Source organism: Mirounga leonina, unplaced genomic scaffold, assembly GCF_011800145.1.
Source record: "Mirounga leonina isolate KUSES-001 unplaced genomic scaffold, KU_Mleo_1.0 Mir_98, whole genome shotgun sequence".
Taxonomy (NCBI): Eukaryota; Metazoa; Chordata; class Mammalia; order Carnivora; family Phocidae; genus Mirounga; species Mirounga leonina.
Window position 1 is genome coordinate 2,575,736 of NW_023270921.1, and position 14,494 is coordinate 2,590,229.

Genomic DNA, 14,494 nt, shown 5'->3' on the forward strand with positions numbered 1-14,494 from the left:
GGCCCCAAGCTGGGTGTGGAAACTACTTAAGAAAAAAAAAAATCCTTCCAACAACCCTTTGAAGAAAGTATTATTATCCCCATTTTACTTTGAGAGCCCAAGAGGTTAATAACTTTCCCAAAGGTAAATAACTTAGTAAGTGGCAAATCCAGAATTCGAACCTGGGACGGTGTGATTCCAAAGCCTATGTTCGTTACACTGCGTGACATTACCTTTTAAATTCATGTAATTATCCATTCAAGAAATACTTGTTCAGTGCCAAGCTCATGAGCGGCTGATGGGACAACCCCGAATCTAGGGCCTGGTTTATAGGTAGGTGTCCTGCCTCTGCAGGGCAGTGCTTCCGTCACAGGGCAGGAGCAGTTCATCTTAGGAAAAGGAAGATGAGCCCGCAGGGATGCGCCCAGGGACACTGGGAACTGTGCATCCCCCGGGAACGAGTGCTGACAACAGTGACTCCATCCTTGGCCTTCTGCGTTGAGCTCTTCTCCAGCACACAGATTCTACCACTTTAGCTAACGACCCTGTGACCTCACCACCATGTCTGTTGCTCCATAAAAGCTGGAGATGAAGCTCTAAGTAGGGGTGGAGAGTAGTTGCATAGTGTCTTGGATTGTCCGTCCGTCCGTCTGTGCCTGCCTGCCTGCCTGCTGGATTCCCCTTGTCAGTAAGTTACACCGAAAAAAAAAAAAAAACAAAAAAAACCCCGTAAACAATACGGAGCGGCTTGCTTTGTGTTTCAGCATTAAAATACCTTCTCAGTCTGGAGGATACACTACTGACCGTCCTCCACCTTCTAACACACTCCCCTGCCCCCCACTGTGCAACGAAAAAGGACCTCTGGTCATCTCTACTAACTTTTCGAGCCTATCTGGCTGAGCATTTCAATAGTACCTACTCTGCAACCTCTTCTCTCCTAGGTTACTCTGTGGCTGCAATTTCGACTGAAAAAGACCTCCATTTTGTTGCTGGTGCTCCTCGGGCAAATTATACCGGCCAGATCGTACTCTACAGTGTTAATGAGAATGGCAATGTCACGGTTATTCAGGCTCACCGAGGTGACCAGGTAAATGCCATGGTGTAGCAGGTGAAATTGTAGGGACGACTGGGGCAGAGGAGGAGTGGGAGTTGATAGAAATGGAAACTAGCATTTATTGAGTACCGACCTGTGGCTGGTTCTGTAATCTGTATTTACTTGAATATTCCTTAAATCAATAACTGGGTGATGGGCATAAAGGAGGGCACGTGATGTCATGGGCACTGGGTGTTATATGCAACTGGATGAATCACTGACCTCTACCTCTGAAACTAATAACACACTATATGTTAATTGAACTTAAATAAAATTAAAAATATATATATATTCCTTAAATCTTCACAACACTGAGATCTACCATCCTCTTCTAACAGGTTACTGAGAGCTTACCCTCCTAAGGTCAAATAGCTTTCATGGGGTTGAGTTGTCATTAAAACCCTGTCCTGTGCAGCCTCAAAGCCTATGCTGTTTGGTTATATCCAACTGCAAGGTTTTGACTCCCCCCGATTGATAACACCTGGGTCTTATTTGATCCTAATGACAGGCACCGAACGTGGCTCTGTTGGAAGCTCCTACTAAGAGCCAATGATCGGGGGCGCCTGGGTGGCTCAGTCATTGGGCGTCTGCCTTTGGCTCGGGTCATGATCCCAGAGTCCCAGGATCGAGTCCCACATCGGGCTCCCTGCTCAGCGGGAGGCCTGCTTCTCCCTCTCCCACTCCCCCTGCTTGTGTTCCTGCTCTCGCTATCTCTCTGTCAAATAAATAAAATATTAAAAAAAAAAAAAAAGAGCCAATGATCTAGAGGAAAAATGACAGAACAGTACAGCATTGTCAAGACTGAGCTACTACGTCTGGGCCTGTCTGGGTGTCCTGTGGCTTTGAGGTTTCTAAAATTAAAGCAACTCTCTTTTCTACCGCTTTCTCCTCAGCATGACCGTTTGGTAGTCAGAACCGCTGATGACTCCCAGTCGTGGCCTGCTGGAGCAGAGGCCAGCTGACAGATTCCTATTTCCTTACTAAGCAGTTTTTTTTTTTTTAAAGATTTTATTTATTTATTTGACAGAGAGAGAGATAGCGAGAGCAGGAACACAAGCAGGGGGAGTGGCAGAGGGAGAAGCAGGCTTCCCGCTGAGCAGGGAGCCCGATGTGGGACTCGATCCCGGGACTGCAGGATCATGACCCGAGCCGAAGGCAGATGCTTAACGACTGAGCCACCCAGGCGCCCCTGAAATGGGCAACCCTGATCTCTGACAACCAACAGAAATTTTCCTTCCTTGAGTCAGAAACCAACCATTTAGATTTCCCTTCTCCGGGATTAAGTGTGATGCTCCTGTCTCTATGGATTTTCCAGGAGTAAGAGGACATGAGTCTTTGACTTCCCTGACCACAAACCAGCTATGGTCACATATTTTTCTCTCCTCTTTACTACTTTAAAGAAGGGTGCTTTTATTTTGAGAAAAACGATGACCGTGTTCTAGAACGAATGCTTTTTTTTTTTTTTTAAAGATTTTATTTATTTATTTGACAGAGAGAGAGAGCAAGGGCAGAAATACAAGCAGGGAGGGTGGGAGAGGGAGAAGCAGGCTTCCCGCTGAGCAGGGAGCCCGATGCGGTGCTCGATCCCAGGACCCCGGGATCATGACCTGAGCCGAAGGCAGACGCTTAACGACTGAGCCACTCAGGTGCCCCTAGAACGAATGCTTTCTTACCCGTTTCTGAATCCTGCAGAGGTAGTCACGTAGGCATGCACTGAACATTCAGATGGCCAACCTCTCTTCCTTCACTGGATCTCCACCTGGACCTCGGTCCCACTCCATCTGAGAACTTCCCTCCCGTCCAATATCATGCCATGGACAGTTCCACTCGACTTTTGTTTGTTGAATGAGTAAATGAAAGTTCAGTGTAACATTAGGAGCAAAGGAGTCCTAGGAATCCTAAGGTTAATAGGCTTTCTCATTCCAGATCGGCTCCTATTTTGGGAGTGTGCTGTGTTCCATCGATGTGAATAAAGACACCATTACAGATGTGCTCTTGGTGGGTGCACCAATGTACATGAACGACTTAAAGAAAGAGGAAGGAAGAGTCTACCTGTTTACCATCACAAGGGTAAGAAAAATTATTAAACTGACTTAGTTTAATTTACTTCGGTATTGGTAAATAAAAGTCAATCTGCATTTTTGCAGAATAAGAATTATTGAATGATTTTCATATGTAGTATGGTTTATATTTCATCCTTTTGAGGATATAACCATTATTTATAATTTTTAAAATCACATTAAAAATCATAACCTTCAGAGAAAGAGTTTATTGCACTGCCGTTTTCTATGAAAGGTCTTTGAACATATAAGATATATATATAATATATATCCAAAGTATTGTCATTTTTGAAATGCATGCACGTACAAACATCTGTGTATTTCCCAAGTACCTCCTTCAATTATTCTCTTCACTGTAAAGAGATCATAATAACAGAACAAACTATCTTATTAACATTTTACAGTGAAAAGGACAAATTGTACCAGGCACTTTGCACATTTTTGCTTAATCCTGGATGCTTTTTACATTAGTTTGTCAGGAAATTCTGTTGTTTAATATAACAGTTATATGCAGCTCTTGGAAATTTTAGTCCTTGCACCTGAAACTTAGCAGCCTCTAACTAGACTGAGCTCTTTAAATCCACATCCATAGTATAATGAACTCGGAGCTGAAAAGAAAACCAAAATTAAAGACACAAGTTGACCTAGAAAACTGGAGAAAGGGTGGGGAAAAAAAGGGTAGCTGATTAATATAGTAAATATTATGTTTTGCTGTTGTGATAGTTTGTCCTACCTTATTTATTTAAATGAATGCAAAAATTAGCTCTCAAACAGGAGCAATTAGAACAATTCTAAAGCAGGGGTGCTTGGGTGACTCAGTTTGTTGGGCATCCAACTCTTGATTTTGGCTCAAGTCATGATCTCAGGGTCATGAGATTGAGCCTTGAGTCGGGCTCCTCACTGAGCATGGAGCCTACTTAAGATTCTCTCTCTCCCTCTCCCACCCCCTACTCAGTGTGTTCTCTCTCTCTCTCTCTTCCCCCCCCCACTTAAAAAAATTCTAAAGCATATAAAGAATGTATAATTGAGTATTCAGTAAGGAAGGGGCATAAATACTTGTTTAAAAATTTAACAAATCCCTAGTTTCTTAAATGTTTGTTACTTCTCAAATATTCTGAATTATCATTAGTTGTTGAAGATGAGAAGATCTCCTAATAATTTGTCAATCTCAGTTACAAAGTGATTTCCGTAAAATTATTATAGAGAAGAATCAACACTGACCTAGTTTCATGGTTGAGAAGCATCACTTTCTTGTGAAGTCATGAAATATTTCCATTCCTGATTTCAAAATCTAGAAGAAAAAAAAAAAAAGTCTTTGGGCAGAATTATTTTTTATAATGTGACATAAACAGTCTTTTTTTTTTTTTAGTATAGTTGACCCACAATGTTACATTAGTTTCAGGTATACAACAAGGTGATTTGACAAGTTTATACATCATGCTATGTTCATTCACAATTATAGCTACCATCTGTCCCTTTACATCATCAATTCATTCACAGTATTTCTTATGCTGTAATTTTTTTTTTTATTATTCCTGTGACTTACTCATGACACAACTGGAAGCCTGTATCTCCCTCTCCCCTTCACCTATTTCGCCTGACACTCTAGGGCCCCCCCCCCCCCACTGGCTCTGGCAACCACCAGTTTGTTCTCTGTATTTATAGGTCTGCTTCTGCTTTTTGTTTATTCATTTGCTTCATTTTTTTTTTTAGAGACCACTTATGAGTGGAATCATGCAATATTTCTTTCTCTGACTGACCTATTTCACTTTGCATAATACCCTCTAGTTCTATGTTATCTCAAATGGCACGATTTCCTCCTTTTTTATAGTTGTGTAATATTTGTGTGTCTGTGTGTGTACAAATTTTCCTTATCCATTTGTCTATTGATGGACGCTCAGGTTGTCCCCATATCTTGGCTATTGTAAATAATGCTGCAATAAACACAGGGTGCATATATCTTTTCAAATTAGTGTTTTTGCTTTCTTTGCGTAAATACCCAATAGTGAAATTATTGGATCATATGGTATTTCTATATTTAATTTTTTGAGGAAACTGCATTGTTTTCCACAGTGGCTATACCAATTTACATTCCTACCAACAGTGCACAAGGATTCCTTTTTCTCCACATCCTTGCCAACACTTGCTATTTCTTGTCATTTTGATTTTAACCATTCTAATTGTTGTCAGGTGATATCTCATTGTGGTTTTGATTTGTATTTCTCTGATGAGTGATGTTGAGCATCTTCCCATGTGTCGGCCATCTGTATGTTTTCTTTGGAAAAATGTCTATTCAGGTCCTCTGCCCATTTTTTTAATTGGATTGTTTGGTTTTTTGGTGTGGTATAAGTTCTTCATATATTTTGAATATTAACCCCTTATTGGATCTATCATTTGTAAGTATCTTCTCCCATTCAGTAGGTTGTCTTTTTGTTTTGTCAGTGGTTTCAAACCTTTGCTGGGCAGAAGCCTTTTAGTTTTATTTTTTTAAGATTTTATTTGAGAGAGAGCACAAGTAGGGGAAAGGGGCAGAGGGAGAAGCAGGCTCCCCACTTAGCAGGGAGCCCAAAGCAAGGCTTGATCCTAGAACCCCGGGATCATGACCTGAGCCAAAGGCAGATACTTAACCACTGAGCCACCCAGGTGCCCTGTGCAGAAGCCTTTTACTTTGGTGTAGTCTCAATAGTTTATTTTTGCTTTTGTTTTCCTTGCCTCAGGAGACCTAGCTAGAAAAATGTTGCTATTGCTGATGTCAGAGAAATTACTGCCTGTGTCCTCTTACAGGATTTTTATGGTTTCAGGTCTCACATATATGTCTTTAGTCCGTTTTGAGTTTATTTTTGTGTTTCGTGTTAGAAAGTGGTCTAGTTTCATTCTATAGCATGTAGCTGTCCAGTAATCCCAGCACTATTAATTTAAAAGACTGTCTTCTCCCCATTGTATATTCTTGCATCCTTTATCATAGATCAACTGACCATATAATCATGGGTTTATTTCTGGAGTCTCTATTCCTTTGATCTATGTGTCTGTTTTTGTGCCAGTACCACAGTGTTTTGATTACTACAGCTTTGTAGTATATCTTAAAACCTGGAGCTGTGATATATCCAGCTTCATTCTTAAGATTGCTTTGGCTATTAAGGGTCTTCTATAGTTTTGTGCAAGTTTTAGTATTTGTTCTGGTTTTGTGAAAAACACTTGGTATTTTGACAGAGATTGCATTGAATCTGTAAATTGCTTTGGGCAATATGGACATTTTAACAATATTCTAGTCCAACTTCAATTGTGTCATCTTCAATTTCTTTCATCGGTGTTTTATACTGTTCGGAGTACAGGTCTTTCACCTATTTGGTTAAGTTTATTCCTAGATATTTTATTTTTGGCACAGTTGTAAATGGTGTTGGGTTTTTTTGTTGTTCTTGTTGTTCTGTTTTTTACATTTCTCTTGCAATGTCATTGTTAGAGTACAGAAATGCTACTGGTTTCTGGGTATTAATTTTGTATCCTGCCACCTTACTAAATTTGTTTATTACTCCCAGTAAGTTTTTGGTGTAGTCTTTAGGATTTTTCTATATATAGTATATATATCGTATCATGTTGTCTGTAAATCATGACAGTTTAATTTCTTCTTTACCAACATGGATGCCTCTATTTCTTCTTTGTGTCTGATTGCTGTGGCTAGGACTTGCAGTATTATGTTGAATAAAAATGATTAGTGAACATCCTTATCCTATTCCTGAGCTCAGAGGGAAAGCTCTGTTTTTCACCATTGAGTATGATGTCAGCTGTGGGTTTTTCACATATGGCCTTTATCATGTTGAGGTATATTCCATCTACCCCCACTTTGTTGAGAGTTTTTATCATAAATTGAGGTTGAATCTTGTCACATGCTTTTTCTGCATCTATTAAGATGATCATGATTTTTACCCTTCATTTTGTTGGTGTGGTGTAGAACATTGATTGATTTGCAAATATTGAAGCATTCTTCGGTCCCTGGAATAAATCCTACCTGATTATGAGGAATGATTGTTTTAACATATTATTGTATGCAATTTGCTAATATTTTTTGTGGAGGATTTTTGTATCTATGTTCATCAGGGATATGGGCCTATAGTTTTGTTTTTGTTTTCTTAGTTTTAATTGGCACTGGCTGTGTTTTATTTTTTATTTTATATTTTATTTATTTTTTTATTATTATGTTAATCATCACACATTACATCCTTAGTTTTGATGTGGTGTTCCATGATTCATTGTTTGCATGTAACACCCAGTGCTCCATGCAGAACGTGCCCTCTTTAATACCCATCACCGGCTAACCCATCCTCCCAACTCCTTCCCCTCTAGAACCCTCAGTTTGTTTTTCAGAGTCCATTGTCTCTCATGGTTCGTACACCCCTCCGATTTCCCCCCCTTCATATATATATATATATATATATATACCAAAAATAAGGGTAACTACTATGAAGGGAGAGAATATGACTCTAAAAATGAAAAATAAAAAATATTTTTTTAAAAAAGGGATTGATAAGATGTTGGTTGAAAAAGGGAGAAAGAAAAATTTTTAAAAAAGACAGTTAAAAAAAATTAACTTTGAAAGACTAAAGAATCATGGTAAAAAGCCATGAATTCTATGTGCTGTATTCCCCTAGCGCTGGAGTTCTGCCATTCTCGCTGATCGGTAAACTTGGTCTTGGCTGGCTGTTCTCGCTGATCTTCTGGGGGAGGGGCCTGTTGTTGTGGTTCCCAAATGTCTTTGCTGGAGGTGGAATTGCCCTGCCCTTGCCGGGTCCGGGCTAAGTAATCTGCTTGGGTTTACTCTCGGGAGCTTTTGTTCCCTGCAAGCTTTCCATACAGCTTTGGAAGACGAGAGTGAAAATGGCAGCCTCCTAATCTCCGACCCGGAGGAGCCGAGAACTCAGGACCCCACTCCTCAGTGAGCCCCCAGAGAAAAGCAGTCAATCACTCCCGTCTCCCCGGTCTCCGGCCATACTCCGTGCTCACCCGGCCTGTGACCGCGCGTTTCTATCTCTGGCACCCGACCCCGGGTGGAGTCTCCAAACCCAGCAGATCCCTGCGGTGCACTCCCGCGCGGCTCCTCCCGGGGGAGGAAGGAGAGTCTCCCCAGATCTGCTGCTTGTTGGGTCCCTGCGGGAGGAGCAGGGGCCCGACTGGGCCGCGGATCACGGTTTATGGCCACCCCGAGCTGAGAGCCCGCGCCTGGGCTCCGCCTCTGCAGCCGGCTTCCCTGCTCCGATACCTGGGGGAGCTCTGCCGCACTCAGGCAACCCCTGTCTTTCTGTGACCCCGAGGGTCCTGAGACCACACTGTCCCAGAGAGGGTTCCACCCCCCTCTTAGCCACTGGAGCGACGTCCCTCGGCGGAGCAGACTTTTAAAAGTTCCGATTTTGTGCTCCGCGGCTCTATCACTTGCCAGAAGCGGCCGACGGAGGCCCCTCCCCCGCCGTCTAGCCTTCCGAATATCGCCTCGGATTCACTTCTCCGCACGTCCTACCTTCCAGAAAGTGGTCGCTTTTCTGTTCAGAAAGTTGTTGCTCTTCTTTTCTTTGATCTCCTGTTGGGTTTGTAGGTGTTCAGAATGGTTTGATCCCTATCCAGCTGAATTCCTGAGAGGAGACGAAATCCAGGTCTCCTATTCCTCCGCCATCTTGCTCCGCCTCCCCGGGCCTATAGTTTTATTTTTGTGGTATCTTTGCCTGCTTTTGGTATCAGGGTAATACTGGCCTCATAGAATGTATTTGGAAGCTTCCCTTTCTCTTCTGTTGTTTGAAATAGTTTGAGGAGAATAGGTATTACTCTTTAAGTGTCTGGTAGAATTCCCCTGTGAATCCATCTGGTCCTGGACTTTTTCTTTTCTTTTCTTTTTTTTTTTTGGATATTATTTTGATTGCCATTCAATTTTGTCGCTTGTAATTGGTCTCTTCAGATGTTCTATTTCTCCCTGGTTCAGTTTTGGAAGACTGTATGTTTCTAGGAATTTAACCATTTCATCTAAGTTGTCCCATTTGTTGGTATATAATTTTTTATAGTATTCACTTACAATCCTTTGTATTTCTGTGGTATCAGCTCTTCTCATTTCTGATTTTTTTTTTTTTAATTTGGGTCATTTTTTTTCCTTGATGAATGTGGCCAAGGGTTTGTCAATTTTGTTTACCTTTTCAAAGAACCAACTCCGTTTCACTGATTTTTTTTTCTTTTTTTTTTTGTTGTTGTTGTTTCTAGGTGTTTTATTTCTGCTCTGATCTTTAGTGTTTCCTTTGGTTTTGTTTGTTCTTCTTTCTCTAGTTCCTTTAGGTGTGAGTTTTGATTGTTTGAGCTTTTTTCTTATTTCTTGAGGTAGGCCTGTATCACTGTATACTGTATACTTCTCTCTTAGAACCACTTCTGCTGCATCCCAAAGATTTTGGACCATTGTGTTTTCATTTTCATTCATCTTCATGTATTTTATTTCTTCTTTGATTGCTTCATTTTAACCTATTGGTTGTTCTGTATCATGGTGTGTAATCTCCATATGTTTGTGTTTTTTCCTTTTTTCTTGTGACTTATTTTTAGTTTCATACTGTTGTGATCAGAAAAGATGCATGGTATGATTTCAATCTTCTTAAATTTATTGAGGCTTGTTTTATGGCCTGGTATGTAATCTATTCTGGAGAGTGTTCCATGTGTGCTTGAAAAGAGTGAGTACTCTGTTTTGGGATAGAATGTTCCATATATATCTGTTATGTCCATCTGGTCCAAAGATGGTCAAAGACATTGTTTCCTTATTGATTTTTCTGTCTGGATGGTCCAGACAGAAGTGGGGTGTTAAAGTCCCCTACTAACCATGAATTTCTCTCTTTATGTCCATTTGTGTTTGCTTTATGTATTTCGGTGCTCCAGTGTTGAGTGTATAGATATTTATAATGGTTATATCCTCTTCTTGGATTGATCCTTTTGTCATTATGTAATAATTGTTGTTACAGTCTTTGTTTTAAAGTCTATTTTGTCTGATGTAAGTATTGCTACTTACACCCAGCTTTTTTTCACTTCCATTTGTTTGGTGAATCTTTCTCCATCCCTTCACTTTCCGTCTGTATATGTCTTTAGGTCTGAGGTGTGAGTTTCTTGTAGGCAGCATATAGATGGGTCTTGTTTTTTTATCTACTGTCACCCTATGTCTTTTGGTTGGAGCATTTAGGCCATTTACATGTAAAGTGATTATTGATACTTTTTGCCATTTTAAAAATTTGTTTTCTGGTTGTTTTATTCCTTTTTCTTCTTCTTTGTGACTGGTGAGTTTCTATAGTGTTATATTTAGCTTTCTTTCTCTTTCTTTTTTGTGTGTCTATCATAGGTTTTGTGCTTGTGGTTACCATGAAGTTCACATAGAACATTCCAAGTAAAGAGCAGTCTATATTAATTTGATGGTCATTTAAGTTCAAAGGCATTCCAAAGGTGGGGGGGGGGCTTTTTCTTTTTCCCCTTTTCTTCCCTTTTTACTCCCTTCTCTACATTTTATGTATATGTTGTCATATTTTACATTTTTTATTCATAATTTTCTTATCTCTAATTATGGCCATTTCTTTTCCACTTAAAGAAGTCCCTTTATTTTTTCTTGTAAGGCTGCTTTAGTGGTGATGAACTCCTTTATCTTTCATTTGTCCAGGAAACTCTTCATCTCTCCTTCAAATCTGGATGATAATCTTGTCTGGTAGAGTATTCTTGGCTGTATGTTTTGTTTTGTTTTGTTTTCCTTTCAGCACTTTGCAAGCCAGAAGAAAGTGGCAGGATATACTCAAAGTTTCTGCAGAAAAATCAGCTGATTGCCTTATAGATTTTCCTTTCTAAGTAACTTTTTGTTCCTTTCTTGCTGCTTTTAAAATTCTCTCTTTATCTTTAACCTTTGACATTTTAATTATGTGCCATCGTGTGGACCTCCTTGGGTTCATCTTGTTTGGAACTCTCTGTACTTTTTGGACTTGGATGTCTATTTCCTTCCCTAGATTAGGGAAGTTTTCAATTATTTCTTCAAATAAGTTTTCTACACCTTCCTCTCTTTTTCTGGGACCCCTAGAATGCAAATGTTTGTTCATTTTGTCATCCATGAGATCTCTTAATCTATCTTTTCTTTTTTTTTTTTTTTTTTAATTCTTTTCTCTTTTTGCTGTTCAGCTTGTGTTGTTCTCCATTACCCTGTCATCCAGGTTGCTGGTATGTTCTTCTGCATCCTCTAATCTACTGTTAATTCCCTGTTATTTCAGTTATTGTATTCTTCAACTCTGATTGTTTCTTTTTAATATTTTCTATATCTTTATTGAAAGTCTCACTAAGATATTCCACTTTTTTCTCCAGCCCTGTTATCTTCACAATTATTAAATTCTTTATCAGGCATGTTGCTTATCTCTGTTTCATTTAGTTGTTTTTCTGAGGGTTTTTTTTCCCCCTTTCTTTTGGAGCAAATTCCTCTGTCTCCACATTTTGCTTGACTTTCTGTGTTTGTTTCTGTGGATTAGGCAGAACAGCTACTGCTCCTAAACTTGAAGGTTGGTGTCCCTTTGCAGACTGTGTGTGCTTGGTGACTTTTCTGGTGGCTGGAGCTGTGGCTGTATATGCTAGTTATTTAAACTGTGGCTTTTTGCAGAAAAAAGAAAATAATAAAATTTGAAAGAAAAAGAAAGGAGGAAATAAAAGTTTTTAATTTAAAAATAAAAACTTGTTTTAATTAAAAAATTAAAACAAACAAACAAGAAAAACAAAAAGAACTAAAATTACACAGCTTATTTTCTGTGCCCTGGCACCACAGAGGCTGGTATGGGCTGATGGACCCTGGGCTTGCTGATGTTGCAAGCCCCCTCTGATGACTGAACCCTACCATTTATGGGGTTGGAACCTGTATGTTATGGCATCTAAATCCACGGTGATTGTGTTTGGACCCTTGCTCCAGTCTGGGCCTTAAAAGTGGAGGGGGAGAGAGTGTTCCCACTGCTCCTTGGCCCTTTTAAACTGTGGCTTTTTTTCTGTGTCCCAGCACCACACCACTGAGACTGGTGTGGGCTTGAGGACCGTGGGCTTGTTGAGGTCAGTGAGGTTGAGAGCTCACAGAGACAACCAGACCTGCTCATTTGCTGATCAGACCCTGTTCTGACCGAAGTTTTAAGGTGGAATGGTAATAATGTAAACCATCATTTTCCAGTCCCTCTGACTTGGAGAGCTTAGCCTGCAGCTCCTCCACAATGTGGCAGAGTTCTAGTGTTGTCTCTTTCAGATGCTAATTGCTCTTTTAAATTATGGCTTATTTTCTGTGCCCAAGGACAGAGGAATTTATGCCTGCCCTCACCATACTCTGCATCCCCACAGCATCAGTTTTCCTTTGTTACTGTGTCTCTGCCTCTCTTTGTGTTCTTTTGCCATTTTCTCTATCTTTGGTTGTTCAGTAGCTGATCAGTCAGCCCTCGGTTGCTTTTTGTCTTTTTGTTTTGTTTTTCAGGAGGAATTGTTCTATTAATAGGTGTAATTTGATGGGTTCCAGGGAAAGGGGGTGAGTTCAGGGTTACCATCTTGAACTGGAATCTAATGGTATCATTTTCTACTTCCTGTCCCATTATAATTATGCCACTGTTCAGTAATTTTTAACAAAAGGTCTAAAATAAGATACTGTGTTTTTTGTTGTGTCTCCATCTTAATTTTATGCAAGATACTAGATTTTCATCAGCAAATTTTAAAAGTTTCGGAAACAGGTAAAGATTCTAATATTAAGGGGGGAAAAGAGGCAAAGATATGGGCAGTGTTATGTAGGTTGTGCAGCCACAGTAGGGAATTTGCTCCTTTCACTTTGGTTTATGAGCACACATCCTATGAGCTTACTTGCTAGAATTCTCATTTATAATTCTCATCATAGAGAATTTTGAAATCTAGGTTTGAAATCCTGTCTGCTTTTAACAGTTTACAAATTGGTTTGGGCATCATTTGCTGTGAATTTTAATGATAAAAGTTGGAAGGTTTGCTTTAATCATCCCTCTCTTCCCCTTTGCAAGGGCGTTTTGAATTGGCACCAATTTCTTGAAGGCCCTGAGGGTGTTGAAAATGCTCGGTTTGGTTCAGCGATTGCAGCTCTTTCAGATATCAACATGGATGGCTTTAACGATGTAATAGTTGGTTCACCTTTGGAAAATCAGAACTCTGGAGCTGTGTATATCTACAACGGTCACGAGAGCACCATTCGCATTAGATATTCTCAGGTAATCCGTGGAGTTCCATAGTGATGCATTCACTTGTGAGTATCATCATGTTAGAGTGACAGAGTACCATGCAGACAATCTGATCCATCCCACTTATTTTAGAACTGTATTTGTTCATTAAGCAAACATTTAGTGAGCCTCCTACTCTGTGTCAAGCACTGTCCTGGGTCTGGAGATACTGTAAAGAACAGGACAGGTGGGGTGCCTGGGTGGGTGACAGCGGTTAAGCGGCTGCCTTTGGCTCAGGTCATAATCCCAGGGTTCTGGGATCGAGCCCTGTGTCAGGCTCCTTCCTCAGCAGGGAGCCTGCTTCTCCCTCTCTCTCTCCCTCTGCCTGCCTCTCTGCCTACTTGTGTTCTCTCTCGACCTTTGTCAAATAAATAAATAAAATCTTAAAAGAACAGGACAGATAAAATTCTGCTCTTTGTGGATCTTACATTTTTTGTGGAGGAGACAGAGGGGAAAATAAGGTAAGTGAGATAAAGTGTTCCAGATCATAATAAATGATAAGGCATTTAAAAAAAATTTTAAATGTTAAGGGATGGGAGTTATTAGGTAGTTTAAAGGGTGACCAAGGGGGCCTCATTGATCAGGCAACTTTCCAGGGAAGTCCTAAAAGACATGGTCTAGGAGAGCAATCATACCTGAGCTCGCTTCAAATCCTGCTCAGCCCAGTGGTCTGCTGCTTTGTGATTTTATGTTTAAAGATTCATGCTGTTTCTTTAATGTGGCTGCAAGCATGATAAACAGATGAGAAAAGCTGTGATTGAAAAATCAGTGGGATTGTGTGGAGAATAAAACAACTTGAAGTGGCTATATAGAAAATCTAACAGTGTGGTTGGCAATAGGCAACAAGGGACCTATATAGAAAATCTAACAGTATAGAAGCTCCTTTTTTTCCCCCCCATTTCAGTTGTTACACATTATACTTTCATGTCAAACTTGCTCTTTCAGAAAATCTTGGGATCCGATGGAGCCTTTAGGAGCCAGCTCCAGTACTTTGGGAGATCTTTGGATGGTTATGGTGACTTAAATGGGGATTCTATCACCGATGTGTCTGTTGGTGCCTTTGGGCAAGTCGTTCAGCTCTGGTGAGTCAGCTGAGAGCCAGACACAGACTAGCTAACTAA

The 14,494-nt window shown here is 40.2% G+C and overlaps 1 protein-coding gene across 1 annotated transcript in view; it reads left to right on the forward strand.

Annotated features, from left to right (window-relative positions):
* Positions 1–14,494, forward strand: part of LOC118006689 (integrin alpha-2) — a 101,659-nt gene that overhangs the window by 60,243 nt on the left and 26,922 nt on the right. Inside the window, exons 12-15 of the mRNA XM_034999445.1 lie at positions 921–1,066; positions 2,999–3,142; positions 13,161–13,364; positions 14,319–14,455. Of these exons, the coding sequence (XP_034855336.1) occupies positions 921–1,066; positions 2,999–3,142; positions 13,161–13,364; positions 14,319–14,455 (631 nt within the window). The remainder of the gene's footprint in view (positions 1–920; positions 1,067–2,998; positions 3,143–13,160; positions 13,365–14,318; positions 14,456–14,494) is intronic.